This window comes from Chaetodon trifascialis, chromosome 17, assembly GCF_039877785.1.
Source record: "Chaetodon trifascialis isolate fChaTrf1 chromosome 17, fChaTrf1.hap1, whole genome shotgun sequence".
Classification (NCBI taxonomy): domain Eukaryota; kingdom Metazoa; phylum Chordata; class Actinopteri; order Chaetodontiformes; family Chaetodontidae; genus Chaetodon; species Chaetodon trifascialis.
This window is the reverse complement of record NC_092072.1, coordinates 3,294,550-3,320,297: the sequence shown is the minus strand read 5'-3', so window position 1 is coordinate 3,320,297 and position 25,748 is coordinate 3,294,550. Positions and strand designations below refer to the sequence as shown.

At 43.4% G+C, this 25,748-nt stretch overlaps 5 protein-coding genes across 5 annotated transcripts; 3 read left to right on the top strand and 2 right to left on the bottom strand.

The window, feature by feature from the left end:
* Positions 1-281: 281 nt before the first annotated feature.
* Positions 282-3,284, bottom strand: psmb8a (proteasome 20S subunit beta 8A). The gene is made up of 6 exons (XM_070985062.1): positions 2,811-3,284; positions 2,395-2,536; positions 1,916-2,027; positions 1,495-1,624; positions 895-1,099; positions 282-697 (listed from the first exon to the last, which is right to left on the bottom strand). The coding sequence occupies exons 1-6, from the start codon at positions 2,958-2,960 to the stop codon at positions 609-611; spliced, it is 828 nt and encodes a 275-aa protein (XP_070841163.1). The 5' UTR covers positions 2,961-3,284; the 3' UTR covers positions 282-608.
* A 438-nt stretch (positions 3,285-3,722) lies between these two features.
* psmb13a (proteasome 20S subunit beta 13a) lies at positions 3,723-6,416 on the bottom strand. Its single transcript, XM_070985061.1, has 8 exons — positions 6,273-6,416; positions 5,954-6,041; positions 5,547-5,644; positions 5,223-5,363; positions 4,995-5,110; positions 4,551-4,609; positions 4,247-4,398; positions 3,723-4,107 (listed from the first exon to the last, which is right to left on the bottom strand). The coding sequence occupies exons 1-8, from the start codon at positions 6,332-6,334 to the stop codon at positions 3,996-3,998; spliced, it is 828 nt and encodes a 275-aa protein (XP_070841162.1). The 5' UTR covers positions 6,335-6,416; the 3' UTR covers positions 3,723-3,995.
* On the top strand, positions 6,379-9,043 carry psmb12 (proteasome 20S subunit beta 12). The gene is made up of 6 exons (XM_070985063.1): positions 6,379-6,480; positions 6,888-6,958; positions 7,627-7,758; positions 7,996-8,125; positions 8,241-8,385; positions 8,582-9,043. The coding sequence occupies exons 1-6, from the start codon at positions 6,433-6,435 to the stop codon at positions 8,707-8,709; spliced, it is 654 nt and encodes a 217-aa protein (XP_070841164.1). The 5' UTR covers positions 6,379-6,432; the 3' UTR covers positions 8,710-9,043.
* Positions 9,044-9,061: 18 nt separating this feature from the next.
* psmb9a (proteasome 20S subunit beta 9a) lies at positions 9,062-11,785 on the top strand. The gene is made up of 6 exons (XM_070985018.1): positions 9,062-9,453; positions 9,584-9,651; positions 9,931-10,062; positions 10,837-10,966; positions 11,146-11,287; positions 11,588-11,785. Exons 1-6 carry the CDS (start codon positions 9,403-9,405, stop codon positions 11,713-11,715), a joined length of 651 nt encoding a protein of 216 aa, XP_070841119.1. The 5' UTR covers positions 9,062-9,402; the 3' UTR covers positions 11,716-11,785.
* Positions 11,786-12,960: 1,175 nt separating this feature from the next.
* tap2a (transporter associated with antigen processing, subunit type a) lies at positions 12,961-18,175 on the top strand. Its single transcript, XM_070984450.1, has 11 exons — positions 12,961-13,541; positions 13,696-13,810; positions 13,908-14,038; positions 14,204-14,409; positions 14,658-14,855; positions 15,006-15,134; positions 15,422-15,610; positions 15,756-15,929; positions 16,089-16,248; positions 16,539-16,675; positions 17,401-18,175. The coding sequence occupies exons 1-11, from the start codon at positions 13,031-13,033 to the stop codon at positions 17,605-17,607; spliced, it is 2,157 nt and encodes a 718-aa protein (XP_070840551.1). The 5' UTR covers positions 12,961-13,030; the 3' UTR covers positions 17,608-18,175.
* Positions 18,176-25,748: the final 7,573 nt, after the last annotated feature.

The window sequence follows — 25,748 nt, the reverse complement described above, 5'->3', positions numbered from 1 at the left end:
CGTTTCTTCCACAGCTCAAAACAGAAGGAAAATATCTTTGAGAAAAGCTCCATCCTTGCATTGATAACATGACGCAGCGATCACACTGAATATTTATGTTGTGACAGTAAACAAGGACAGAGACATGAAGGACCTGAGTGTCATTAAGGTTTGGATCTTCACCCACATGTCAACATACTTTCACTGGAGGCAGAAAGCGCCTCACTTTCAGAGAAGCTGGCACTTAATATCATAAATCAACATAACGTATCGGTGCAGGTTAATCATTGCAGGACAGCAGTGAGACGGACAAATGTCTTTATTTGGAACAGGATGTCAAAGCACAACTTACCACACTACATATAACCAATGTTACTTAATACAAAGAATAATAACCTAAAACCTAATCCTAATGAATCATTGCAATTTGATCCTGTAAAGTTGAGACTCCTGTGTAGGAAAGACTGACTTCCATTGATCCATAATCAGAAATGGAGTCGGGTCATTCATTTCCAAAAGCAGATATCAACGATTTCAACGTACGTTTGAGAAAGTTTCATCATTATGGAAACAAACGCATCACTGGACTGGATTCAGTGCTGAGGCTGATCTGGGTTTCTGGGTGAGTGTCAGAACATCCCCTTCCTGTAGCGATGGATCAGCTCTGACACGTCCTCCTTACACACCTTTATCCAGCCGTCCTCCTGCATGTGGTACACTGGACACACACAACAAACACATTTAAGCAGATGTTGTTGGAGAGCTCTTATGAGTGTGTTCTTGTTGATGTTATGCTGGTTGTGTTGTGTCACTTGGATCACGTCATTATTATTATTTATCTATTTTTTGTTTAAGTTTTGTTTATTTTTTTTGCCACTGGACAGCTGAGCATGATGGGAATGTCATTATACTCACTGTTGACCACCCCTCCAGAGTAAGCATCCCTGTGAGTGGCGTGAGCGATGCCCCGACGGCCCAGTTCATACGCCTCCTCCACCGTCATGTCTTCCCGGTAACCGCTGTCCACCACTCCATAGGCGTAACTGTTACCACAGCCGGTGGAGAACATCCGGCCAGACAGACGCGTCCCATTATCGTCCACGTAGTACAGACCAGGACCCTGGAGAGCACACAGTCACTATAAGGTCTGCAGGAAAAGTATGATTTTAAACACTGTTTCAAATAGAGGTGAGACGATAATAAAATATAGAATTTCATGGGCTGTGCCATTAATAATGTTACAGTCTGCACTCCTCTGTGTTTTGATTGCTGTTTGTTGTTTGCAGCCAATTATCTTTCTTCTATGTTTCTATGCTGTCTATACTCTAATTGTTTTTGCAATGATGAAGGCTATGAGAGTATGAATAAAGGGACTTTGTCATGAGTGCCATTAAAAGTAAATATTAATAATGATGAAGCTCCTGTCCGTGATAACACAGATCAAAATGTTTCTGTATGTAATCAGTGTGCATTGTGAGCCTCGCACACACATCTCCAAACACACCCACAGCTTACCTCTTTGTCCCATCCACAGATCATGCTTCCCATAGAGAGGCCCATGCCTCTGTAACCCAGCATCATGTTAGACAGCAGCTTGGAGGCAGCCGCCACAGAGATCCTGTGGTTGTTCCTGAGCCTGTACAGCCTGGATGAAGTCAGAAGAAAGGAAGGAAAAAATCAGCTCATGAGAAAATGAACAGACGGATCGATCGGCCATCTGGTCGGCCTGAATGCTCATGATATTCCTCCTGGATTTATAAGAACACAAAACACTGTAATCCATCAACAAAGTACTGGTTTGGTCATAAAGCTCTAAAACAGGAACCAGATAACGTGTTTAAGCATTTTACTCAGCATTCAGTCAGCGTGCAATACACCACCAAACCCACAAATACACACACAAAAGGACCAATATTCAAAGTGCTGCATGACGGACCTGCACTCTTTGGCCAGCAGTCTCTCCCAGTACTGGCAGTCTGCAGCGCTGCCCGACATGGTGCCCAGCAGGTAGGGGTTGATCTCTATGACCTTGTTGACATCGTTGGATGCTGCAGAGACGTGACACATTTGGGAAAAGGAGACTTTTTAGTGACCAAGATTACAGCAGAAGCATGTCAACACTATGAGGTAGCCCGGTGTCGCAGCACCTCGTTGCCTTATCCACATTTTACATCACACTCTACAGCTCCACACCTCTTTCAGACCTTTCCTATCATTGATGACACTTTTACATGATGTACATGTATGAACACTGTCACTCTTTGCATTCATTTCTTCACAGAAACAAGCTGTTGGAATATGGCAAATGATCCACTTTCCCACCACCTTTTCGTGGAGTCACACCTGTTCACACCTTTTGCAGATCTGGAAGAGAAATAACACATTTTCCAGACGTTTCTAGACATGCGTAATTACCTAAATAACGGCCAGCTGAGGCCCTGGAGTCCACAGCCACGATGACCCCATGTCTGAACTTGAAGGCCAGGGTGGTGGTACCGTGGTTCAGCTCTATACACACACCTCCGTCACGGTTGCAGGACTTCAGAAACCCTGATGGCTGAGAGCGAGTCGAAGAAGAGAGCTCAGGTGGACGTGATGTGTAACAGAATAATGCATGACAGTATAAGGCTGGAATATCTATCATAAGCTAATATCCTCTTACATTAACTTGTGATAGCTCAGATAAATGTTAATGATATCTCACAAGAAGCACACACGCTGAAAACCACAGACGCGTAAAAGGAGCCACGCCGCGTCTGCCGCTTCACGCATGCGGCGGGTTGGAGAGGATTCATCGTATTAATTTCACAGTAAAACTCAGTGATACTCACATCTACACCCAGAGGCACAGCGAATTCTTGACTTTTGGTCCCGAAACTGTAGTGGTTGGTCCGGTCGACGAGATGAGTCTGTCCTCCTGGAAGAATCTGCGCACGGAGCTCAGAATAAGTCTTAAAACCGGTTACGTCGAAAAGCGCCATCGTGTATTAAGATGGATAAACTATATTCTGTCTGTATTCTGTGGATTAGGTGATACGTTTTCCAAAATGTCGATGGTGATTGACAAGGCGTCCCGGATAATTTCCTTGTACGTGACAAAGAATTCGAAAGTGAAAGAGTTTAAAACAGTTTTGTGTTGTTCTGTCCGCAAAATAACAATTCAGAACTAATCAGCAGCACAAACCCGTTGAGTTTAACAGTTTGACCAAACCTGGCAGGTTTAGTCAATCAGAAAGGTAATTAATTAAAATTAAAAAACTGAGACTTAAAAAAACTCAGCGATGATCATGTTAAATAAAAAAGATGGCTCGAAAAGGCGTGAGCCAATAGGAGAGCAGTATATTTGTCTCATCATCAGTCTCTATGCAGAAGTCCTACATTCAGGTTTGGAGAAGCCAGCAGAGGTCAAACACCTTATTAACGCGCGTTTGCATATTTATATAAAGTACACATCCTAATGCAGTCAGGTTAATGACATGTTAATGATGCAGTATCAAAAATAATAATAATAATAATAATAATAATAATAATAATAATAATAATAATAATAATAATAAAAAAACATACAGCAACCTATAAGCACTTGTTTTTATTTGCTGTTTATCATCAGTACAGGGCTGCTGTTTGTGGACTGAAGCGTTACAGTGAGTGAGTAAAGAATTACAAATCATGAAAAGAAATAAGGCAACAGAAGACAAACAGAGTTTTATTCAGTGATTTTTTTTTTAATTATTATTATTTTTCCATATTGTAAAAACATGTTACAGTCTTCTAATTCTGGCCTAATCACAGCCGTCCTGCTTGCCGTGGTACTGCAGTAACCCCTGCAGTATTACAGTTTCTTAACTATTCCACAGCTCAGTGAAGCAGCAGAGCAGAGGCCACGATGACAGTGTCAATAAAATCTCTGAGATGTTTCACTACTTATATTTGAAATCTGGTGAAAAACAATGTCATGAAATTAAAGACTTCTTTCACTGCTGGATGTTGTGGCGTGTGTGTGGTGTGATTGAGCGTCAGGCTGTGTCCATCTGCTGCACGGTCTCCTGTACAACCTCCAGCTTTAAGGGGACTACTTTCTCTGTGAGGACCGGTGTCGTGCCTGGACGGTATTTGTATTTCATTTTCCTACGAGACAGATAGATAACATGATAATCACACAACAATGACAGATTAAACATATTCACTTCTTGCTGAGAAGTAAATTTGATTTGCAGACGTGGTTCGACACAGAAAGCTGCCCAGAGAGCAGATCATGCTGGCCTACCTGTTGTCTCTGTACTCCGACTCCTGGTAGGGTCTGATGTAGTCCACTCCTTGTCTGGTGATGACGCAGATATCGATGTTGTTGCCTGAGCCGAGGTCACTCATGATGCCCGCGTGGATGGCAACACGCACCAGCTCCTTCGCCTTCTCCAGCTGAAAGAGTTGAGAGAAATCGGCGAAATGATGTTTGAGGAACGAAGGAGAAGACTGAGGCATTCATCAGTTTGAGGATTAGAGAATTAATGTTTTTTAATATTTATGTTTGCATAATATCACAATGTGTAACAGCTGTCCAGGCGACGCACCTCCAGGTCGGGTTTGTACCCGTCCTCTAGGATCCCAAGAGCAGCCAGATCACCAGAGCCTGCATGGACACAGAAAAGTCAGTTGAAACAGACTGGATGTAGTCTGAAAGTGCACAAAATGCAACACTGCAGAAAATGTAAATGGATGATGTAATTTATATTATAAGTTATAGAATGACAGACTCGTAACATAACATCATACAATAGATATGATCTGCATTGATAGTTAATGAATCAATGTAAACTCTAGCATTTGCCATGTGTGTGGTTTCTTTGAAGCATATTTAATACAAAAAATGAGAGTTGATCAGCCTGAGCAGCAACGGCCAACTCAACTGAACAGAGAAAGGAGCGTCACAGAAAGTCCACCAGCAAAGAACCCAAGAAGAAGACGCCACATCAGCAGCGTGGCTAATGCCAGCAGAACAGTGTTATGTGACATACCCATCGCAAGGTAAGGCACCTTAGTAACGCTCCCATATGGCCCCACTGTGTACAGGTGGTTCCCAGTGCAATCCACTCCTCCCAGTATAAGACTGGCACCAATCTGGCCGTGATACCTGAGGACCAAAAGAGACCTGATGAGCGCCACGGTTTTCTAATCCACTCTGAGTTTAACTAAACTCATTCACACTCCTCTTCACGCAGGCTGTGTGAGCGTGGACCACAAACCTGTACAGCATGTCCTGCAGTATGTTGATGGCCATGACGACACGAGGGTTCCTCCCACTGTTCAGAGAGAAGATGGTGAGGTTGGAGGAGAGGAGCTCTGTGGTCTTCTCTGTATCTGCTGCTGTACCTGCACCACAACAACTACGGGGGGGGGGGGGGGGGGGGGGTCAGAGGAGGTGTGAGAGGAGATGGTTGGAGCTCAGAAAATGAACTGTAAGGCCTTCTGGGGGTGTGTAGGAAATCACAAGTGAAGAAGGACGGTCAAAAAATGGAAGTGCATCGACTAATCGATGAGGAGTATCTGAAGGTATCTCTGAGACTTACTATATATTTGGAGCGATGTAATGGATCTTGGAGCACATCTTGTCTGCCACCACTTCACTGGAGGTGGCTCTTGTGTCTGCTCCCAGCACCACCCCATCCTGCACCAACACAGATCAACATGGACACTAGTAACCCGTTTATTACACAAATTGCTCTTGAGCAAGGCATGAAAATCTCAGCTGGTCCAGTGGAGCTGCCCTGCCACCAGCTGTGGGTGACTGTGGATGAACTGGGCAGCTCACGTGTGGAAATGTCTGCGTTTGTATGAATGAATGACACGCTGAGAAAGACAACACACAAACACAGCTTCACAGGTCATAGTTCACTTCATAGCTCATGGACTGACACATAGAAAGCCAAGTGTTTTGGTCCATCAGTGTTTTGAGGTTTCACAGCTTTATACTCGCCTTGAACACAACTCCTGCTATCGTGGTGCCTGTTTTCAGAGGTTTGGGCGTCTGCCCTCCTTCAAAAAGACCCTCTAACGCAGCATTCCTAGAGAGAGGGATAGAGGAGGGGGAAACAGAGGAGGGTCACCTGGTGAATATATGTTACCCGTGAACACACCATCACCATATTGTTCCATTGATTCAACTGACAAACAAGCAGGAAAAAGTTGCTTTCACTTTTGATCGCGGTGAAAACGCGAAGTAAGCGTCACTTTTATTTTACTCTCTGTCATTAGTGATACAGACTGCTGATCAGAAGACATTCAGAAGCTCCTACCTCGCTGCGTTGTCGAAATTAAAGCCGGCAGCAGGAGTTTGGAGGACATTTGATAGCGCCATCCCGGATCTGACCGCCGCTTCTCTGCGCGTCTCCGTGCGCCTGAGGTCGCTGTTCCGAGCGTCGCCTCTCCTTCTTCTCTTTCGATTTTGGAGTGAAAATGGAGAAACGCTGCACGGACTCACAAGTCAAAGGAGTCAGCACAGGGGTGAGTAAATCCGCACCGGTTCACTAGTATTCATCTGCTTTATCTGCTCACAGCCTATTGCGCGTGAGGTGGTCGATAATCGATTTCGCGAATGAACAGGTGATGCTGTTCCTGAAAACACAAAGTGAAGTCACACCGACTGGACACTCCGCGTGTTTTACTGTCAGGAAGGTGCTTTTGTTAGTCCTGGCTGAGTTTATTCGTCACATTTATACAAAAACTACGCCTGACTGCGCTTTCATTTCAGTGAATAACTGCTTAAAACCATTCCTTCTCAGAACTTCAAATCCCAGAATTCATAGCTGTGTTCACTCTGAATGAATGAACATGGAGTTATATGGCATGCCTGTGATGCCCTGTGCTGTATTTCTGTCATACCTCACACCCTCCTCTCTCTCCCCCCTCAGACCACCATCCTGGCTGCCACCTTTGATGGAGGGGTCGTGATTGGCTCAGATTCCAGGGCTTCCATGGGAGGGTGAGGATGTTGTGATGACAACACTGAGGATGTCTCTAATGTTAAACATGCAGAAGAGGGACTGCTTGAAAGCATTCATGATAGAGATAAGAGCCACAAACTCCAGGAGATGCTCAGACTCATATAACGAAAAAGTTCACAAAACTTTACTTTACTTGATTTCCATTCAATGCTACTTTATACTTCTACTCAAAGAACTCAGAGGGAAATACTTTTACTTTTTACTTTTACTTATGTGACAGCTGGTTACTTTAAAAAATTAAGATTTTGCATACATAACGTAATAATCTTATGAGATATAACACATTGTTATGTATAGATTAAACTACCCAACAGTATATAAAGCCACCAGAATTAGCTCCAGCTCAGCCTAAAACAGTAAAATGCCATTTTTCTGCGCTGAGTACTCTCATGTTTTGCTAATTTCACTTACATACTTTCACTTACCTGACATTCAATGCAAGACTCTTACTTATTATGTCTTTTTACAGTGTGTCATTGCTACTTTCACATCTGAATACTTCTTCCACCGTTGATTAAGCTAGCAGTACTTGTTGGAAATAGGTGAATGAAAACCTCACCTGTAGTCAGAGATCCAACAGCCTCTCTCCTCCCCGCTGCAGATGTGTGTGTATGTGTGTCTGAGAGGTCTCTGCTCTGTTCATCAGAGAATATGTGTCATGTAAGACCATCAACAAGGTGATTCAGGTTCATGACCGGATCTTCTGCTGCATGGCGGGATCACTCGCAGATGCTCAGGCCGTCATCAAGGCTGCGAAGTTCCACCTGTCCTTCCACAGGTGCCACACACACACACACACACACACACACACACACACACACACACACACACACACACACACACACACAGAAAGCATGTTTTCACATCACATTTCACATCAAAATTATTATTTTATTAACTCACATTTCTTTATGTTCCACCAAAAGCACTTAGTCATGTTAGAGTCAAAGTGTCTTTTGTTTCCAAAAGCACAGACTCTCACATTTGACTCTCCCTGGTCTTTCTTGATCCACAGTGTCCAGATGGAGACGCCTCCGCTGGTGATATCAGCAGCATCTGTGCTGAAAGAACTGTGTTACCAAAACAAAGAGGAGCTCCAGGCCGGCTTCCTCACGGCGGGCTGGGACAGGAAGAAAGGGCCACAGGTAGGCAGCGTTTGTGAAGACGGTCAAACATCAGAGAAGCAGTGACGGTGATGAAACATGGTGAGTGAATCTGCTGCATACAGCTGCATTGCTGATGGTCTCCGTCCTGCTCCAGGTGTACGTCGTGTCTCTAGGCGGGATGTTGGTCAGGCAGCCGGTCACCATCGGAGGCTCAGGCAGCACTTACATCTACGGCTACGTGGACGCCAAGTACAAACCCAACATGAGCAGAGAGGAATGCCTGCAGTTTGCCACGAATGGTACTCCGTGTTTTATTCTTTACTATCTGACTCATGTGTCCAAACTTAAACATGTTTGTATTTGTTTTGTCCGGAGGTTCAGGTCAGGATTTGAAATGTGGGGAAATGTGGTATCTGCATATGTGTGCTTGTTCAACTTCTCTATTGCCCTGCTGACTGTCCCTGTCTGCCTCCCCCTCTGCCTCCCCCCTCACAGCTCTCGCTCTGGCCATGGGCAGAGACAACGTCAGCGGAGGCGTGGCTCACCTGGTGGTGATCACGGAAGCGGGGGTGGAGCATGTGGTGGTACCTGGTGACAAGCTGCCGAAGTTCCATGATGAGTGACCACCTTTGAACAACCAGTGCTTTTTAAATGTGTGTTATTGTCTGGAAGCCACAGGTTCAATTTCACACACAAACAACAAGTCAGACACTTGAAAACTGAGTTAGCTGGCTGCTAATAAAAATGTGGAAACGATGGTGTAACAACTGATTAGTCTTTATTACTGTAAGATGCTGGCTGGTTTGTACAAAATCATAATAATTCCATTAAAAGAAATCATCATTATTAACCACTTTAAAAGAGGCTGAAGGTTTTTCTGTGTCTAGATCACATGTGATGTGAAGTTTTTTATGTATGAAAATATGAGACATAAAAATAAATATTTCCTGAAACCTTGCTCTTTCTTTAAGTCCTGTGCTTCAAAATGTCTCCACTGATGTTTGAAATGTGCGCACACTGCAGGCAAAGCTGCGACGCGTTCACGGCTCTGTGCAGAGGAGGGACATTTTAACTTTCAATTTCGATTGAACTCAGGAAAACATGGAGTCCGCCTGATGTGTGAGTGCAGAATTTGTCAGCTAAACCAAACGAAAAGAGTTTTAAAGCTAGACGGGAGCTTTCCGACATCAAGAAAACAATATTAAACCGGAACTGATCGACTGGACGCTTCGGTTTACGCCTGGCGTCGCCTTCACTTCCCCGGCGGACAGACGCGGTCGTTGTGGTCGTTACGGGACTCACTGCAGCGCCTCAGCATGTTGGAGGAGGCCGGGCCGGAGTGGTTGTCTGAGGAGGTGAAAACCGGAGTGAGTATGAGACTTTGCATCTCTTTGAGAGTCTTGGTGACCTCTTGATGCTGAAAACCTGGCGCTCAAAGCTTGACCACAGGCGGGTGGAAAGACTCCTAAACATTCATTGTTTGACTTCTCTTTATAGACAACCATCATCGCCATCGAGTTTAATGGAGGAGTCGTGCTCGGGTCTGATTCCCGAGTGTCTGCAGGGTGAGTTAGTGCGTGAGTGCGCGCGTGTGTTTTCCACGCACTGTGTATCCAGTCTGCGTAATACTGCAGCAATACTTAATCTCCATTAACACACCAGTGCATGTTCTCTTCCTCTGAGTAATAACAATAATAATAAGAAGCTTTATTTGTTTGACACCTTTCATACAAGAAGTGCAGCTCAAAGTGCTTCAAATCACATTCACCAAGTGCTTCACATGATCATCTGCGTAAACTTCTCCACCCCACAATCACACACTCCCTCCTCATCTGTCCATCCAGGCAGTCGGTGGTGAACAGGGTGATGAACAAGCTGTCTCCCCTGCATGACAGGATCTACTGCGCTCTCTCCGGCTCTGCAGCAGACGCTCAGACCATCGCTGAGATCGTCAACTACCAGCTAGATGTTCACAGGTAAAACATGCTGACATTGAGTGAAATGTTTAGACTTTAAAGACATTTAACACTCATCGCCAAGTTTCAGCTGCTGGCAGCTTAAATCTAAAATGTGTCCCTGAGTCAAAAGCAGAACAGGCTTTTCTCTTGCAGACATCCTCTGTTAACGCATGTTTCCATGTTGATTGACTTTTTGTCTATTTTGAATAAATATAACAAACACTTGAGAAAGAAAATGACAGAACAGTGTCTGGAAAAAGACATTTAACAAGCAGAAAATTAAATATGAATAAGTAAATACTATATATTCTATATATGTATATATATATGTGTGTGTGTGTGTGTGTGTGTGTGTGTGTGACACAATTCACAAGCTAAGATAAGATAATCCTTTATTAATCCCACAGTGCAGTGTTAAAGCATCAAAGGGTGTAACAGAAAAGAGCATCAGTTAAAAAAATGCCAGATATGAAAATTAAATAAACAATATAATGAGTTAAACATGAACACAGCAGGCTGCTGCCTGTGTGGCGCCAGAAGTCCCAGCTTCCTCTGCGTAATGGCAGTAGCTCCAATCGTTGCCTCAGCATCTGCACAGTCAGGTCATTCTTAAAGTGCATTTTCTGTTGATCACCTTAAACCTCTGATGAGAATAAGGTTTCTGAACATCCTTCTGTTTTGACACAATTACATGTTTGGCTTGTGGCAGGTAGAAAGGAGCTGGTTTCCACACATCTGGAGCATCTTCAGCGCTGTGTGTAATAACCACATTTGATCTTCTTCTCTCGTCAGTATTGAGATCGGCGAGGACCCGCAGGTTCGCTCAGCTGCCACTCTGGTGAGGAACATCTCATACAAGTACAAGGAGGAGCTGTCAGCGCATCTCATCGTGGCCGGCTGGGACAGAAGAGACGGAGGACAGGTCAGTAAACTCTGGAGGGAAGAGAACCGAGCTTTCAGCAAGAAACGTTAGTGAGGTCAAATGAATGTTTCTGCAGCTCCTTCTGTGTGAACTTGCCAACCAACACACCTGATGTTACAGGTGTCCGTACAGAGTGACCTCTCTCCTCCTCTCTTCCTGTGCCCTTTGACCTCTCCCAGGTGTTTGCAACCCTGAACGGTCTCCTGACAAGGCAGCCCTTTGCAGTCGGTGGCTCCGGCAGCTCGTATGTTTACGGGTTTGTTGATGCCGAGTATCGCAGGGGCATGAGCAAGAAGGAGTGCCAGCAGTTTGTGGTCAACAGTAAGTCTATTTTCATATAAAGCTTTTTTTGCAGTCAGATTGTGAAAGTATGGTGAAACAGACATTTTCTGCCACTACTCTCACCTCATTTCAAATCCAGGCACTGTTGTTTTAATTGATTAATCTGTTTTACACTTTAATTGCTTTATTTATTCCACGGGTTTCAACAGTTTGACTTTCACTCTAATATTTCATGTTAGGTGCATTACAGTAGTTTGTCTTGTAGAAATCAAATCATTCAGCTCAGTCCTCCTCCTCACCTGTCTCACCCCTCCCCTCTTGTCTTTCTCTCTCTCGTAGCTCTCTCGTTGGCGATGAGTCGCGACGGCTCCAGCGGCGGCGTGGCCTATATCGTCACCATTGATGAGCACAGCACAGAGGAGAAAGTCGTTCTAGGAAATGACTTACCCACCTTCTTTGATCAGTGATCAATACATAGTTTTCTCATCTGTGGTCTGCCCAGACACTGTTGTGCAGGATGCTATTAGGTATTTGTTTTTTGATTAAAGAAAGCATCACACACACACTTCTCGGCGCAGCTGTCAGCTATTCAACTGTTGAGTAATTCAGCTGTAATCTAAAAAATATTGGACAGCATACTTTCACTAACCGTTTTAATAAATTCCTTTAATTCCTAAAGATATTTCAGGTGTAATATCAGGTAGTCTTATAAGATAAAAGCTGCTGGCACCCTCAGATCATCAGCTGGTCACGTTTGTGGCTTTAGGATATAACCAGGAAGAAGTTTACTTTTACTGGTTCAGTCCCACCAGAGCGATGATGGTAAACAGTCACTTCCTTCTCTTAAACTTGTAAAAGACTCCATATTCAGTCACTGAAGCTGCCACATGACATGCCAGTTTATGTTTCAATGGGCTTGAGCAGCAGAGTAAATGAGTGTACCTGCTTCTGACCAAACCTGAACCTCTGACAGTCCTTCAGCTTCTCCCAGTCCAACAGAAACACTCACACACTTCCTGCACGAGCAGCAGCGTTTGTCTGCGTCGGTTATTCAGCCTCACAAACATACCAGCTGACAGTGGAAGTCAGATCTGTTGCACCGCCACAGGATGAGCATCACCCATTGTTTTCAGATATCTTCTATTGGTTTTCACACATATTAAACTATCACAGTAGCACTGAATGCTCCAAAATAAGAGAAATATAACAATAAAGAAAGGAGTGGGGTGCGACCAGATGAGGATGCCTGGTCGATGGTTGGTTATCTGCCTACATGATTTGGACTGGACATGATGAAAAGTCTTCTTCTGTTAACATGCAGTTTTGAATATAATCTGTCATTGAGCATGAACTCACAATAAGTCCCACACATGCTTTAAAGTCAATTATGTGAAATTTAAAGTACATTAAAAGCTCTGTGTTGAAAGATTTATTTCTGGGCTGCTCTTCTTTTACAACAAACCATCCTTTTATAAGACAGCTCCTTTATCTGACTCCTCTCACCGACACTGGACCTCATCACTGGACTTTTCTTCTAGGATGAAGATGGAGTTTAGTTAGGATGAGGATGATGATGATGGTGATGATTACTATCAGAAGTAAATCACGTGTGTAGCCACTCATTTTAACTACCCAGCACCGTCCTCTGATGTCGGTGTTGCGCTCTGCAGTCGGGTTTTCTGGAAACTCTGCTCGTGGCAGAAAATGAAACTGAAAGTGGATGAAAACTAAAACACGGGTACCTCGACAGAGCGGTCATACGAGGACGGCTGTCTGTGGGAAATGGCGGGATACGCGGCAATAATCAGCAAAGTCGTTGCTTTAATTTTAGCAGTTTGCATCGACCTTTCTTTGTTTTACGCGTCGGATCTTGTGGCCACTCGCAGCGTCTTTGGACATCTTGCGCGTCTCTGGGTATGCGCGGCTCTGCGGGGCTTGGCACTAACTGCTGTAACCTTGTTCAGCCTCGGGGACCTCATACCGTCGCTGATCCGTTTTATAGCGACTCACAGTGTGCTGCCCGCGGTGTTTGAGACCGGCACCGAGGCGCTCTTCCATGAGGAGACCCAGTGCGGCCTCCAGGCGGATGCGCGCTGCTGGCTGATGTGCGCCGGAGCGTCGCTGGCTGCTGCGCTGTTTTGGGAGATCACCATCCCGGACAGCGACGATACGGCCGCCGATGAAGAGAAGCAGCAGAAATCCAGAGAGCTGTTCATGAGGGTCCTGTACCTGAACAAACCCTTCTATCAGCTGCTACTTGGAGGCCTTGTGTTCTTGTCGTTGGCCGTCGTCTGTAAGTACAGCAGATGAAGATGAAGATGATAATGTAATGTTGATTTGCTTTGCTGATGGTTTTTGAATGTGTGTGTGTGTGTGTGTGTGTGTGTGTGTGTGTGTGTGTGTGTGTGTGTGTGTGTGTGTGTGTGTGTGTGTGCGCGTGTTCTCAGGTGAGATGTTCATCCCATACTACACCGGAAGGGTCATTGACATCCTCGGCGGTCAGTACCAGCCGAACGAATTCATATCTGCGCTCCTCCTCATGGCCCTGTACTCTCTGGGAAGGTATGGGACAGTGTCTTTCCACCACATTCATCTGTCAGCATGTTTCTGTGGCTCCTGGGTAATGTCTCACTGGCTTTGTCTTTGATTGGTTGATCAGCTCTGTGAGTGCCGGCTGCAGAGGGGGTCTCCTACTTTGTGCCATCAGCGCCTGCACATGCAGCGTGAAAGTCAAGCTGTTTGAGGCATTGACCAGACAGGAAATCGGATTCTTTGAGACCATAAAGACAGGTAAAGCTCTCATGATACAGCATGCGCAATCATTTCTGAGTGCACGTGAAGGACAGAGGAAGAAGTCCAGTCAAGACTGGACATTGCATGTGTAAGACGGGACATTTCAGGACAAGACAAGGTGAGGCATCATGACAGAAGATGATTTCTAAATTTTCTGTGCAGGTGAAATCACCTCCAGGTTGTCCAAGGACACCAACTTAATGGGAAGAACAGTGTGTCTGAATGTCAATGTGCTGCTGAGGACATTCATCAAGACGCTGGGCATGATCTCCCTGATGATGAACCTCTCATGGAAGCTCACGTTCCTCGTACTGATGGAGACTCCCATCACCGGCCTCATTCAGAACATCTACGACACCCACTACCAGGTAAAAACAGGCTCATAAGAGATGCTGAATTAACAGTGAGATCCACACACTCATTGTAAGTGACGCAATCCTTCATTTAAGATAATTTAGCAGCTCGGTCCTCATGTCTTTCAAAAGACAAGTGGCACTCAGAAAGACATCTGAGCTGTATTGCTGTCTGGTGTAACCATGAAGATTTGTTTTTTAGATGTTTAATCAAACGATCATAGAAAAAAAATAGAAGTCCTTCCTCTTTATTTCTTCCTCAGAGGCTGTCCATCGCAGTGCAGGACTCAATGGCTCTGGCAAACGATGCTGCGAATGAGGCTGTGTCCAGTATCTGTGTGGTACGGAGCTTTAACAGCGAAAAACACGAGGCGCGGCGCTATGACGAGCGCCTGATGGACACGCACATCCTCAAGACCCGCCGGGACACCGTCAGGGCTGTTTACCTGCTCGCACGGAGGGTGAGAAGTTGGCATTTTTTGTAGAAATGTAGTTTTAGAAGATTAGGAGGCATTGAGCACATCAGTGCTTATCACCCTCTTTGATTTTCTTCCTCTGTGTGTGTGTGTGTGTGTGTGTGTGTGTGTGTGTGTGTGTGTGTTTGTGTGCAGTTGACAGGGTTGGCCATGCAGGTCTTCATGTTGTACTACGGCAGGCTGTTCATCCGGACTGGACAGATGACCACTGGCAACCTGGTTTCCTTCATCCTCTACCAGTCGCACCTCGGAGACAACATCAGGGTATCCCATAATGCTCTGATGTGATTACAAGCCCTGAACTTTAAGTTAGTTTAGAAACAGTTAAGCGAGGCGAGGCAAACTGTATTTATACAGCATTTTTCATACACAAGGGAGGGGTCAATGTATGTTTAATGTGTTCAAGTATGTCTAACCAGAAATATTGAGCCTCTTTTACACTAAGCTAAATATGAGTTCTTACAAAAACATGTATTTAACAAACTGCAGCTCTGACTCTCTGAATGAAAATGTGTTATTGAGCGATCAGTTTTTTGACTGCCGTCTTCCAGACTCTCACCTACATCTTTGGCGACATGCTGAACTCGGTGGGGGCTGCTGGGAAAGTGTTTGAATACCTGGACAGGACACCTCAGGTCAGCACAGAGGGGAAACTCAAACCTGACCAGCTGAAAGGACACGTCAGCTTCCGCCGTCTCAGCTTCGCCTATCCTGCATACCCCAACAAAACGGTGCTGCAGGTGAGGCCCAGCGGCAGGCAGACACGCGGGAGTGTGGTTTCAGTTCATGGAAAGAAACCTAGAAATCTGCCTGATAAATTAAGATTTTATGGACGTGGGACTGTGAAACTGTGTCATTACAATCATTCTTATCTCCCTGCTTCAGGACATTTCTCTGGAGCTGAAGGCAGGTCAGGTGACGGCTCTGGTGGGTCCGTCTGGAGGAGGAAAAAGCACCTGTGCAAGTCTGTTGCAGCGATTCTACGAGCCGCAGGACGGAGAGATCCTGTTGGATGATGAATCACTGAAATCCTACGACCACCGTTTCCTCCACAAGAAGGTACACATAGGATGACGCACACCATTGTTTGATGGGAGCTCCTGTCTCAGAGAAACTCTGTCTGTCATCTGGATTGACTAAACTAGTTATAAATTAAATTTTCTAAAAAGACTTCAGTGTGAATGTTCTTTTATATAATAACACGAGTGTGTTTAACAGCTTGTGGTGGTGAACCAGGAGCCCGTGCTCTTCTCTGGCTCCATCAGAGACAACATCGCCTACGGGCTCGCTGACTGCTCATTGGACGAGATCCAGGAAGCAGCTCGCAAAGCCAACGCCCACGGCTTCATCGAGCAGCTGGAGAAAGGCTACGACACAGGTGAGCTCTTTCATCGTCCCACATGCTGCTTTGCAAAAATAAGGGATGAAAATATTATTGCAGAGGAAGCTCCATGATGGAAAATGTTTTCATTTTATTTATTTATTTTAAACATTTGCTGCCAGTAAATGTGCACCATAAAGGCCAGATATACACATATAATACAACTCTAGAATTTGAGCTTTCAGATCCTCGTATTTCTCTGCATTGGGTTTGTTTTTGAGATTTCACACCTTGAACCTCCATCTGTTTTTATTTATTTATTTTTTTTTGTAATGTCCATTTGTCAGAGGTGGGCGAGGGCGGCGGCCAATTGTCCAAGAGCGAGCGGCAGCGGATCGCCATTGCTCGAGCTCTGGTCAGACGGCCACAGATCCTCATTCTGGATGAAATAACCAGCTCTCTGGACACTGAGAGTGAAAATAAGGTACGTCTCAACTGCTAACACAGTGGTGTCCAATCAGATCTGACTGAGCACACACAGCCAGTGTTTCATAGGTTAGATAGAGATTAAATCCTCACATATTTTTACTGCTGAGCTCAAAACTCAAAAAGAACAAAAACAGCAATAAATAAATAAATAAATAAATAAATAATGATTTGCCTTTGAAAAGATTCATGCGCAGGACTTCTCTTAAATGTGTTTTCTGCACCCGCAGAGCTCTAAGCTGCATGCTGAATGTGCAGCATGTGGCAAATTGGGCCCGTCAGCGATAGAGGCCAAATCTTTCACTGATTCACAAAAAAGGAAAAGATATTCATAATAAACTGCATTTTTTATGACAGATCTTGAAGAAATGTGAGCCAATTATCTAATAAATAACATGATTATTCTTTTTTTTTAAAAAACATCCTTGTCCTGCTTACATGCTCTGTGTGCTCACTCATCTAATTTTTTATTCTTTTATAAAACACATTATTTCTGAAATCATATAAGTGAGCTTGCTAAATATTTTATGTTCATCGTGTGTTTTTTTATATGAAGTTGTTGGTGCACATGATCCCTTTGTTGGAAAGCACCTTGAGCTGCAATTGTATGAAAGGTGTTATTATTATTATTGTTATCCTTTAGCTCCACTTCCACCTAAAAACAGGGATGATGTTGGTCATCAAGTAATAAATGATAAATGTTTCTGGCATTGACTCGCACAGGTTCAGCAGGCCCTCGCTAGTTGTCCCAACCAGACCGTGCTGGTGATCGCTCACAGGCTGAAGACCATCGAGAAGGCCGATCAGATCGTGGTGATCGGCGGCGGCAGAGTTCAGGAGCGAGGGACTCACCAGGAGCTGATGGACATGAAGGGGAGCTACTACAAACTGAGGGAGAAGCTCTTCAGCGAGGGAAGCTCACAGCAGTGACAAACGGCTCTGAGCTGACGCCTGCTGCGTGCTGCTGATGCTAACCTGATAGAAATGTGAGAGAACAAGGCGGAGTTTCTGTAAATATTTTGTGTAAATAGTGAAAATGAATGGCTTTTTTGGAAATGTCTGTATTTTAAAATGTGCACCTTCACATCTCTTATCATGTACATGTGTTCTTATTTATTTTACAGACTCTTGAACTTAAATTTTGTACTGTAAACTCTGTCTGTTCAATCTATCTGTGATCTTTTTCTGATGCTTATTTCTCCATTCTGTGATTTTTTCCATTTCATGTCCTGCTGTTCGGTAAAGATTAATAGAAGTTTGGCATAACAGATGATAAGCGAGTGGCCAAAGGTTGCTTTATCGCCCATATTAAACATTATCAGGAGCATCGTGGGTCACAGATCACAGCCGATGATCTGATCTGACATCAGTCAAACCGTACGTGAATGACGGATTGATTTTCTTTTCTTCTGTCACACCTTTATTCAACCCTTTCACCAAACACATTCGTTCAAGTGATGTAAAAGAAAGATCCAATAAACATAAAGAAAATGCTTCAACCAGCATTCGATCAGATTTGTTCCACACTGAGTAAAAAGTTAATGTTTTATTTGAATGTCAGTGCAGAGCAGGGTTTGATGCTCTGTATGTGAGAACGTGCGTGTAGTTTATCTTTTAATCGCAGAGGAAATTCTGCGTTTGTAGGTTTTGTACAAAGCCATGATTCATGCTGTACAGTGGCATGAAAAGAGGAGTCGCATCACTTAAAAATGACTAAAAGTTAGATGCTTCAAGTATTACTGAGCAGCCGGTAATGAATTTAAGACCTTCCTTTCGTTTTTCTAATCGCACATCAGTGTCTGAGTCTTGTATTTCTGGTTTTCGGACACTTGGCTGTGCGGTATGAAAGAGGTTGGGTTTTATTGTTTGAGCTGAGCTGGAAAGTCCCTGTTACCAATGTGTTTTTTTTTTTTTTGGCAGTGATGCTTTTTGGAAAGTTGCCCGGTGACATGCGCCAAAGCACCAACCCCCTCTATCGACAAAGATCAGGCTCAGCACGAGCAGCGATGCCACCATTTTGTCAGGACGTCTGTGCCTCCACAAAATGGCGTCTGAGGTCACGCGCCTCAGAGCAGTTTGGCATTTGTTTCTCGTGATTTTAAAGACATTCAGAACGTGTTCTGGTGTCGTACGTCTGAGTGATTTGTAAAAATGTGGGGATACGACATGGAGACCCAAACTGCAGGAGAGAGCTGCATAACTCTCACTTTGGTTTGAAGGATATGCCACAAAACCAGCTCCATGTATTACTTTCCAGTATATTTACAACACGTCCAGTTCGAGAGTCACAAAACTGACGTGAGCAGCTGAAAATCATTTTCTTGGTAAGAGTTTAAAGAAGAGTTCGGCAACGTGCACTTAGTCCACGAGGGCAAACTGAGCGGGCAAGAAACCAGAACACCGGCTGGATCACCAAGACTGATGGTACCGCAGAGGATCTGACACACGACTGCAGAAAGAGGGCTGGAGATATATATATATATGAGAGTTTATATGCAGGGGAGATCATGAGGGGAAGGGGAAAAGGTGACCGGCAGGAAGACACTGAGGGCAGCCACCGAGCTTTATATTAAAGACTGGAAAAAAAAGAAGAAAAAGAGCAAAAATGTGCCAAATCAAGTAGCTGCTGTGACAATAACGTTCGCTTGTGTGGTCTACAAAGTCAAACCTGTTGGTCTGCAAATGTCTCCTCACTGGATTCACCCGTTATCATGTTGGCGCTGATTTGGATGAACTGATAAGAAGCGTGGCGGTCCGGCTGAGAACGAACCTTCTCGTTGTTCTTTGACAGTTTGGAGACGCGCTGTTCACGTCAGGCAGTGACTCATCACTAAACTTGGCTGCCTCCCATCAGCAATACTGTGCTGCCGGCTGGTTACGAAGGCATGAGGGCACAAAGTGGAGGAGCTCATGCCCAACGTTGCCGCCATCTTAGGGCGAGTCCTTCAACCACCTGAATGCAAAATGGCTGACGGCGTGCATCGAAGGTTCTGTCAGCTTCTGTCTAACCAGTTCTGCACCATAACTCTGCACCACGCCACCCTGCTGGAAAGTCCCGTCTCTTCTCTCTTTCACTTTCTCTCTGTGTTTTCTGCGCCACGCCCGGGTGACCGAAAGCTTTCTGCTTGTGACAGGTTTTTAGGTGTGCGGCTCGTGTTGATTGTTTACAGCAGCTGCCACAGTGATGCATTTGATTTGATATGTACAATAAATCTACCACACAGCGAGTGGTACGGCATGAGCGGAGCGTGTGCATGTTCCTCTGTAGTGTCTCCTTTAACGTTTAAGCGCTGATTTGGTTTGGTAGTCTTCATCGATCACACACAGGAGGCTGCTGATGAAGATACACTGACCTGAGTGTCTGTTCAATTACAGGACATCTTTTCTTTCCACCAGATCTGACAGAACACTTCAGATCAGGTTTTATCAGAAGCAAAGAGCCTGCTGTCCTGCAAACATGAGGACATGAAAGAAGTACTCCTTTACTTTCCTTTACTTCAATAAAAGTACAAATACAACAGTGTGAAAACACTATGTTACAAGCAAAAGTCCCTCATTGGTTCAGGAATAATTCTAAAATTATACAGAAGTATAATTAGTACTTAAAGTATCAAAGTAAACATATTTGTTTCATACAGGACGTTGTTACTTTACTCGTGCTGATGCATCAATGTGTAATCAGCATTTTACTGTCGTAGCTGCTGGAGGTCGAGCTAGTTTCAGCTATCTTATGTACAGTTGGTACTTTAACCAAGTTAGAAGTTAAGAGTGGAAATCACTTCTTCTACCAGCTCAAAGACAATCTGAACGACCTCAAGAGGCCTCGGCTTGACCCTGTTTTAGTGTCAGGTGCCACAAGAGAAAAGGTTAGAAACAAGAGGTTTAATCTTTAACAATGAGTTAAATTTCATAAAGTGATGTATCTGCTTCATATACTGTGTAATATTATCTGTAAAGCACTAAAGCAACTAGAAATATAAATGCAAATATAGTGAAGCAGCGTAAATGTACATCAAAACTGTACTTATGTACAGCACTTGAGTAGATGTGCTTTCCACCACTGCCAGTAAATACCTGTAATTAGGTCAGGTGTGCACCAGAAGCAAAGTCATCACTTTGAAAAACGCGAAGATGACTGTATATTTTGTGATGTGATTTGATCTCACTTGTTAGTTAGCTAACAATCAGGGGCGTCAGACGGCATAAAAGAGACGACTGAGTGTACACGAAGATACTCGGCTGAGCAGCTGTGGATCTCGGGAGGCCTCAGCCAACAACAACACAGAGGAACTGAACTCCAGATCAAAAGTGAGCCACTTCAAGAGGAAACGGAGTCACCTGACAGATTAGCTTTACCGTAACATCATGCTCTTAAAACCAAAAGTAATAAAAAGCAGGAACAGACGCAGCGTGACGCACAACAAAACAACACCGATGTAGCTTCTTCTCCACACCTCATTTCTTTTTGTTTGACAGATGTGATTAACTGACCGGGGAGAATATTAGCATGAAGTCTGAAACAAAGGATCGGGTGAATTTAACGACGTTGGAGAATAAAGTGATTTGTATAGGTCACGCAATGATATTTTGTATGACAGCCCATAACTCCTCTGTGCAGTCAGTTTGAACTTATTGTCTCATCGCAGGTAAACCCCCAGTCTCTGTGTGAATCCCCGAACTTCCCCTGGGGAGTGTGGCAACATTTACTGCAGCACAAGTCAGAGCAGAGGCATCAAGCAGTTAATGTGTGGTTTCCTCACTAATGATAAAAAAAAATCAAACTCAGGCCTCATGATCAGTTCAGGGAAGTCCCAGTTTATGATCAAGACTACAGGAGCTGATGGGCGGACTGAAACTGATCTTATGTCAGCTAAAAAGGCCTTTCGCCCGGTGTAACAGCGCCCCACCTGGTTTTATTGGGCACATTTACCAACAGCCATGTGATTTCATGGAAACAGTCAGCCTGGCAGGCTGGTTTAAGATGGGGAATCTCAGCTGAAGGTGGAAACAGTTCCTTTGACTGCCATCTAGTGACAAAAGTCTGCTGTTTTCAGCTGCTGGACAGTCACTCTCACCACCACATTACTCTCTTACACGCAGACGGCTGAACAGGGATTCAGAGGTTTAAGCTTAGAGCAGAACAGCCGGACTCAGGGTGTATAGCGGTACAGCGGGAGGGTGACATCATTTTCTAAAACCTGAGCTGTGATAAGGAGCGTTTGTAAGATCTCAGGCACCTTCACCAAGTCAACCAGCACCCATGTGACTTCCTGTAAGTCACTGTCTTTGCTGGAGATACAGATAATAGATGCTGAGTGCCCCCACGTGGAATAAAATAAGAAAAGAATAAAACGATGTGTTGTAATAACAGAACAGAACAGACATGAAAAAAATAAAGGGAATTCAAAACAGAATCAATATAGATGAAAAGAAAGTTGCCTTTAGAAGGATGACAATGGAAATTTTTTGTTTTGCACCTTGTAGGATATGGATAGTAAAATACAGTGTTTTGTACTATTGCACAGAAGAAAATATATAACACAGTAGAAATAATATACAAAAGAACAGTAATATTGCACAGGCTATTTCATTTAAGCACTTTGTGATGCATTTTATGCATGAATTGTGCATATAAATAACATTTCTTTTCACTTTTATTATCTGTCTGTGATGGTTTTAAATCAACCTGTGACTCTTTTAATCTCACACAGCTAATTAGTGGCCCAACCCATCTGAATCTTAAATGCCCAGAGAAATCTTCTCTTCTTGATCTGTTCTTAACAAACGCTCCTCATAAATACTCTGATATTGGTATTTTTGCAAATGATTTGAGTGATCACTGTGTTATCGCCACTGTCAGGCAAGCTAAACTACCAAAAGTAAGGCCACAAATCATTTTTAAAAGTGATTTTAAACATTTTTGTGAGCAAGCTTTTCATCATGATTTATGGCTCTTTGATTGGTCCAGGATCACTCATATAACTGATGTGGAGCTGGCTTGGAAATATTTTCATGATGCGTTTAAAAACATTATAAACAAACACGCTCCTTTCCGTAAATTCAGAGCGAAAGGTAGAAATAATCCTTGGTTTTCTCCAGAGCTGTCCATTCTACTAAAAGAAAGGGATGCTGCCTGGGCTAAGGCCAGAAATACCAAAATTTTTTAGGCAGCTCCGAAATCGCTTTACCTCTCTTGTCAAGAAGGCAAAGTCTGAGTTTTATCTTGCTAAAACCACCAGTGGTTTAAATGATCCCAAGAAATTTTGGAAAGGCATAAAAGCGTCTTATGGGAATGAAATTACAAATGAGCTGCCGACTTGTATTGTGAATGACTCATGAGGTCTAACTGATAAATCAGCCATACTCAGTTGTTTTAATGAACATTTTATTTCTTCAGGTTCTTTATTTGACTCCTCATCTCCACATCCAAATCAGCCGAATGACCAGAAGGTTTGCACGTTGCCACCCCTTCATACTCCCATGGCTTATACATTCAATTTTACTCCTCTTGATGTGTTTGAGGTCAAGAGAGCCTTAAAACAAGTGGATCCTGGTAAATCTGTGGGTCCTGACAAACTTGAGCCCTTCTTTTTGAGATCAGCCGCTGATTTTGCAGAACCTCTTACACATATTTCTAATCTTTTCTTGTCCAGTAATGAAATTCCTAACATATGGAAATCGGCCTTTGTTGAAAGGAGGTGATCCCACAGTGGATAATAGCTATAGACCCATCTCCAAATTATGTGTCCTAGCTAAAGTTCTTGAAAAGTTTGCCAGTGAACAATTTAAAGAATTCTTAGACACCTATGGTCTGCTTTCTCAACATCAATCAGGTTTTAGAAAATGACATAGCACCATAACTGCTGCTATTAAAGTTGTGAATGACATCATTGAGGCATTGGATTACAAAAAATATTGTGCAGCTCTATTTATTGACCTTTCAAAAGCATTTGATACGGTCGATCATATCATTTTGGCAGATAGACTGCACAGGATTGGCCTCTCAGCATGCTGTAAAGGGGTTTTCAAATTACCTGTCTGATAGAACTCAATGTGTCCAGTTTGCTGGGTGCTCCTCGTCTTTCCTACCTGTATTCTTTTATTCTTTCTTTTATCCCACTCTTGTATATATACTTGTTTTGAATTTGCATTGCACTTGTTCTAATACTCTATACACTTTATTGATGCTGCTGTAAATTGGAATTTCCCCTCGTGGGACTAATAAGGGAATATTGAATTGAATTGAATTGAATTGAATTGAATTGAATTGAATTGAATTGAATTGTACTAAAGGGCGTGCCTCAGGGTTCTATATTAGGTCCGTTGTTGTTTTCCATTTATGTAAACAATCTCTGTGATAATGTATTGGATGCTGCCTTCCATTTTTATGCAGATGATGCAGTCATATATTGTTCATCCCCTGCTGTAGCGCAAACCCTTGAGCTCTTGCAGTCAGCTTTCAGTGTTGTTCAGTCCCAGCTGACTCAACTTAAACTAACTATCTAAGGTAATGTTTTTCTCAAATGGTAAACGACTGCCAATGAACATTCCAAAAATATCAACTGCTCATGGGGTTGAGATAGAAATGGTCATGACAGATAAGTACTTGGGAATTGTTATTGATGAGAACTTGTCTTTTAAATCACACATAGAAAAACTTCTGTCTAAACTTAAAATAAAATTGGGATTTTTCTTTTGAAACAAGTCCTGTTTTTCCCTACAAGTCAGAAAATGCTTGATCCTGACCACTTTCATTCCTTTTTTAGATTATGGAGACTTGCTTTTTATGAATGCACCTGACACTTGAAAAAAGTTGGTACTGTATATCACAGTGCTTTACGTTTTATGACTGGCTGTGGTAATCTTGTCCACCACTGCACTTTGTATGCAACGGCAAACTGTCCATCCTTGTCTGTCCGCAGATTCTCTCGATGGATGGTTTTTATATATAAATCTCTTCTCGGGCTGGTTCCCACCTATTTGTGCTCTTATGTGTGTAGAGATTCTAGTCGGGATTCTGTCTAATGCATTATAAAATCCTTTGCTGATGTGCTTTCCATGTAACTGATGCAGGATAAAATCCAAAGACCTTGTTCTTTGTAAAGTACAGTTGATCTGAAGCTAATATGAAAAGCAAGTTTAGTCACACAAGTTTAGTACGTAACTTTGTGCTAAAAGGACCATAACTTTGGAAGCCGTAACAAAGTGTCATAATTCATTATGCAAAAATTACATGTATATATTTTATCACACTTAAAATAATTTTGAGCTCTAATTTGAAAAGTAAGAACTATAAATCATGTTTTAGTAATTATTTCTGGTCACATGGCGAGAGATAACTTATGAAACATTTGCTTAAAGAGCACTGCATAAAGACTGCCAGTTCTGTTTGCTCAGGATCAAACTGTGATGACAGGCCTCCACTGTTACAGTCCCACACTAACAGCGCTGATGCAGAACAAATACATGTTCACATTTTACATCATCATTTACATCATGCAGCTCAACTGCAGGCAATTTCTCACTGCTTCTGATCACTTTACGTGTAACTTTTGGATGTATGTAGTTTCTTCTAAAACGTCAATTTCTTTCTTGTGACGTTGAACCTTGTGGCCACCAGGTGGCGACATAACACAACATACATCTATAACCTGAACTGTAGTAACCTGGAGTGGTCAATAGATGGCACATTTAAATATCAGGCCAGCCTGGTGACTCACTGGATTTTAGGTCTCATACTCACCTGCTGCTGGAAAGGACAAGCGTGCGTGTGTGTGTGTGTGTGTGTGTGTGTGTGTGTGTTTTTAAGTTTTCCTGTAAAACCAGATCAGACAGTCGATGTAATGTAACCCCTTTTTTTATAACACCTGGGCAGATGTTCTTTCCCCATGCTGTCACTAATTAGGACTAATCCCTGAACACAAGATCATCCTTGATTAAAAGCAATCTTAATTCCAGGACGGGGTCTGAGATCATCTGTTTTCGCAGATGCAGCATTTGACACCGTCTGCTGAGTCCTGATCCGATCAACAGCGATGACAGCACCTGGTGCACCTGCCTCATGTCTACAT

Excerpts from the sequence above, each read along its gene's own strand:
- psmb8a (XM_070985062.1), bottom strand. The coding sequence starts at position 2,960 with ATGGCGCTTTTCGACGTAACCGGTTTTAAGACTTATTCTGAGCTCCGT. Across the intron at positions 1,100-1,494 it reads TCTGTGGATGGGACAAAGAG|GGTCCTGGTCTGTACTACGT; the intron begins GTAAGCTGTGGG and ends TGTGCTCTCCAG. Across the intron at positions 698-894 it reads CTCTGGAGGGGTGGTCAACA|TGTACCACATGCAGGAGGAC; the intron begins GTGAGTATAATG and ends GTGTGTGTCCAG.
- psmb13a (XM_070985061.1), bottom strand. The coding sequence starts at position 6,334 with ATGGCGCTATCAAATGTCCTCCAAACTCCTGCTGCCGGCTTTAATTTC. Across the intron at positions 5,364-5,546 it reads TACATCGCTCCAAATATATA|TTGTTGTGGTGCAGGTACAG; the intron begins GTAAGTCTCAGA and ends CCCCCCCCGTAG. Across the intron at positions 4,399-4,550 it reads GGTACAAACCCGACCTGGAG|CTGGAGAAGGCGAAGGAGCT; the intron begins GTGCGTCGCCTG and ends CAACTCTTTCAG.
- psmb12 (XM_070985063.1), top strand. The coding sequence starts at position 6,433 with ATGGAGAAACGCTGCACGGACTCACAAGTCAAAGGAGTCAGCACAGGG. Across the intron at positions 6,481-6,887 it reads TCAAAGGAGTCAGCACAGGG|ACCACCATCCTGGCTGCCAC; the intron begins GTGAGTAAATCC and ends CTCCCCCCTCAG. Across the intron at positions 8,126-8,240 it reads ACAGGAAGAAAGGGCCACAG|GTGTACGTCGTGTCTCTAGG; the intron begins GTAGGCAGCGTT and ends GTCCTGCTCCAG.
- psmb9a (XM_070985018.1), top strand. The coding sequence starts at position 9,403 with ATGTTGGAGGAGGCCGGGCCGGAGTGGTTGTCTGAGGAGGTGAAAACC. Across the intron at positions 9,652-9,930 it reads GATTCCCGAGTGTCTGCAGG|GCAGTCGGTGGTGAACAGGG; the intron begins GTGAGTTAGTGC and ends CTGTCCATCCAG. Across the intron at positions 10,967-11,145 it reads ACAGAAGAGACGGAGGACAG|GTGTTTGCAACCCTGAACGG; the intron begins GTCAGTAAACTC and ends GACCTCTCCCAG.
- tap2a (XM_070984450.1), top strand. The coding sequence starts at position 13,031 with ATGGCGGGATACGCGGCAATAATCAGCAAAGTCGTTGCTTTAATTTTA. Across the intron at positions 13,811-13,907 it reads GCCCTGTACTCTCTGGGAAG|CTCTGTGAGTGCCGGCTGCA; the intron begins GTATGGGACAGT and ends TTGGTTGATCAG. Across the intron at positions 15,611-15,755 it reads CCAACAAAACGGTGCTGCAG|GACATTTCTCTGGAGCTGAA; the intron begins GTGAGGCCCAGC and ends TCCCTGCTTCAG.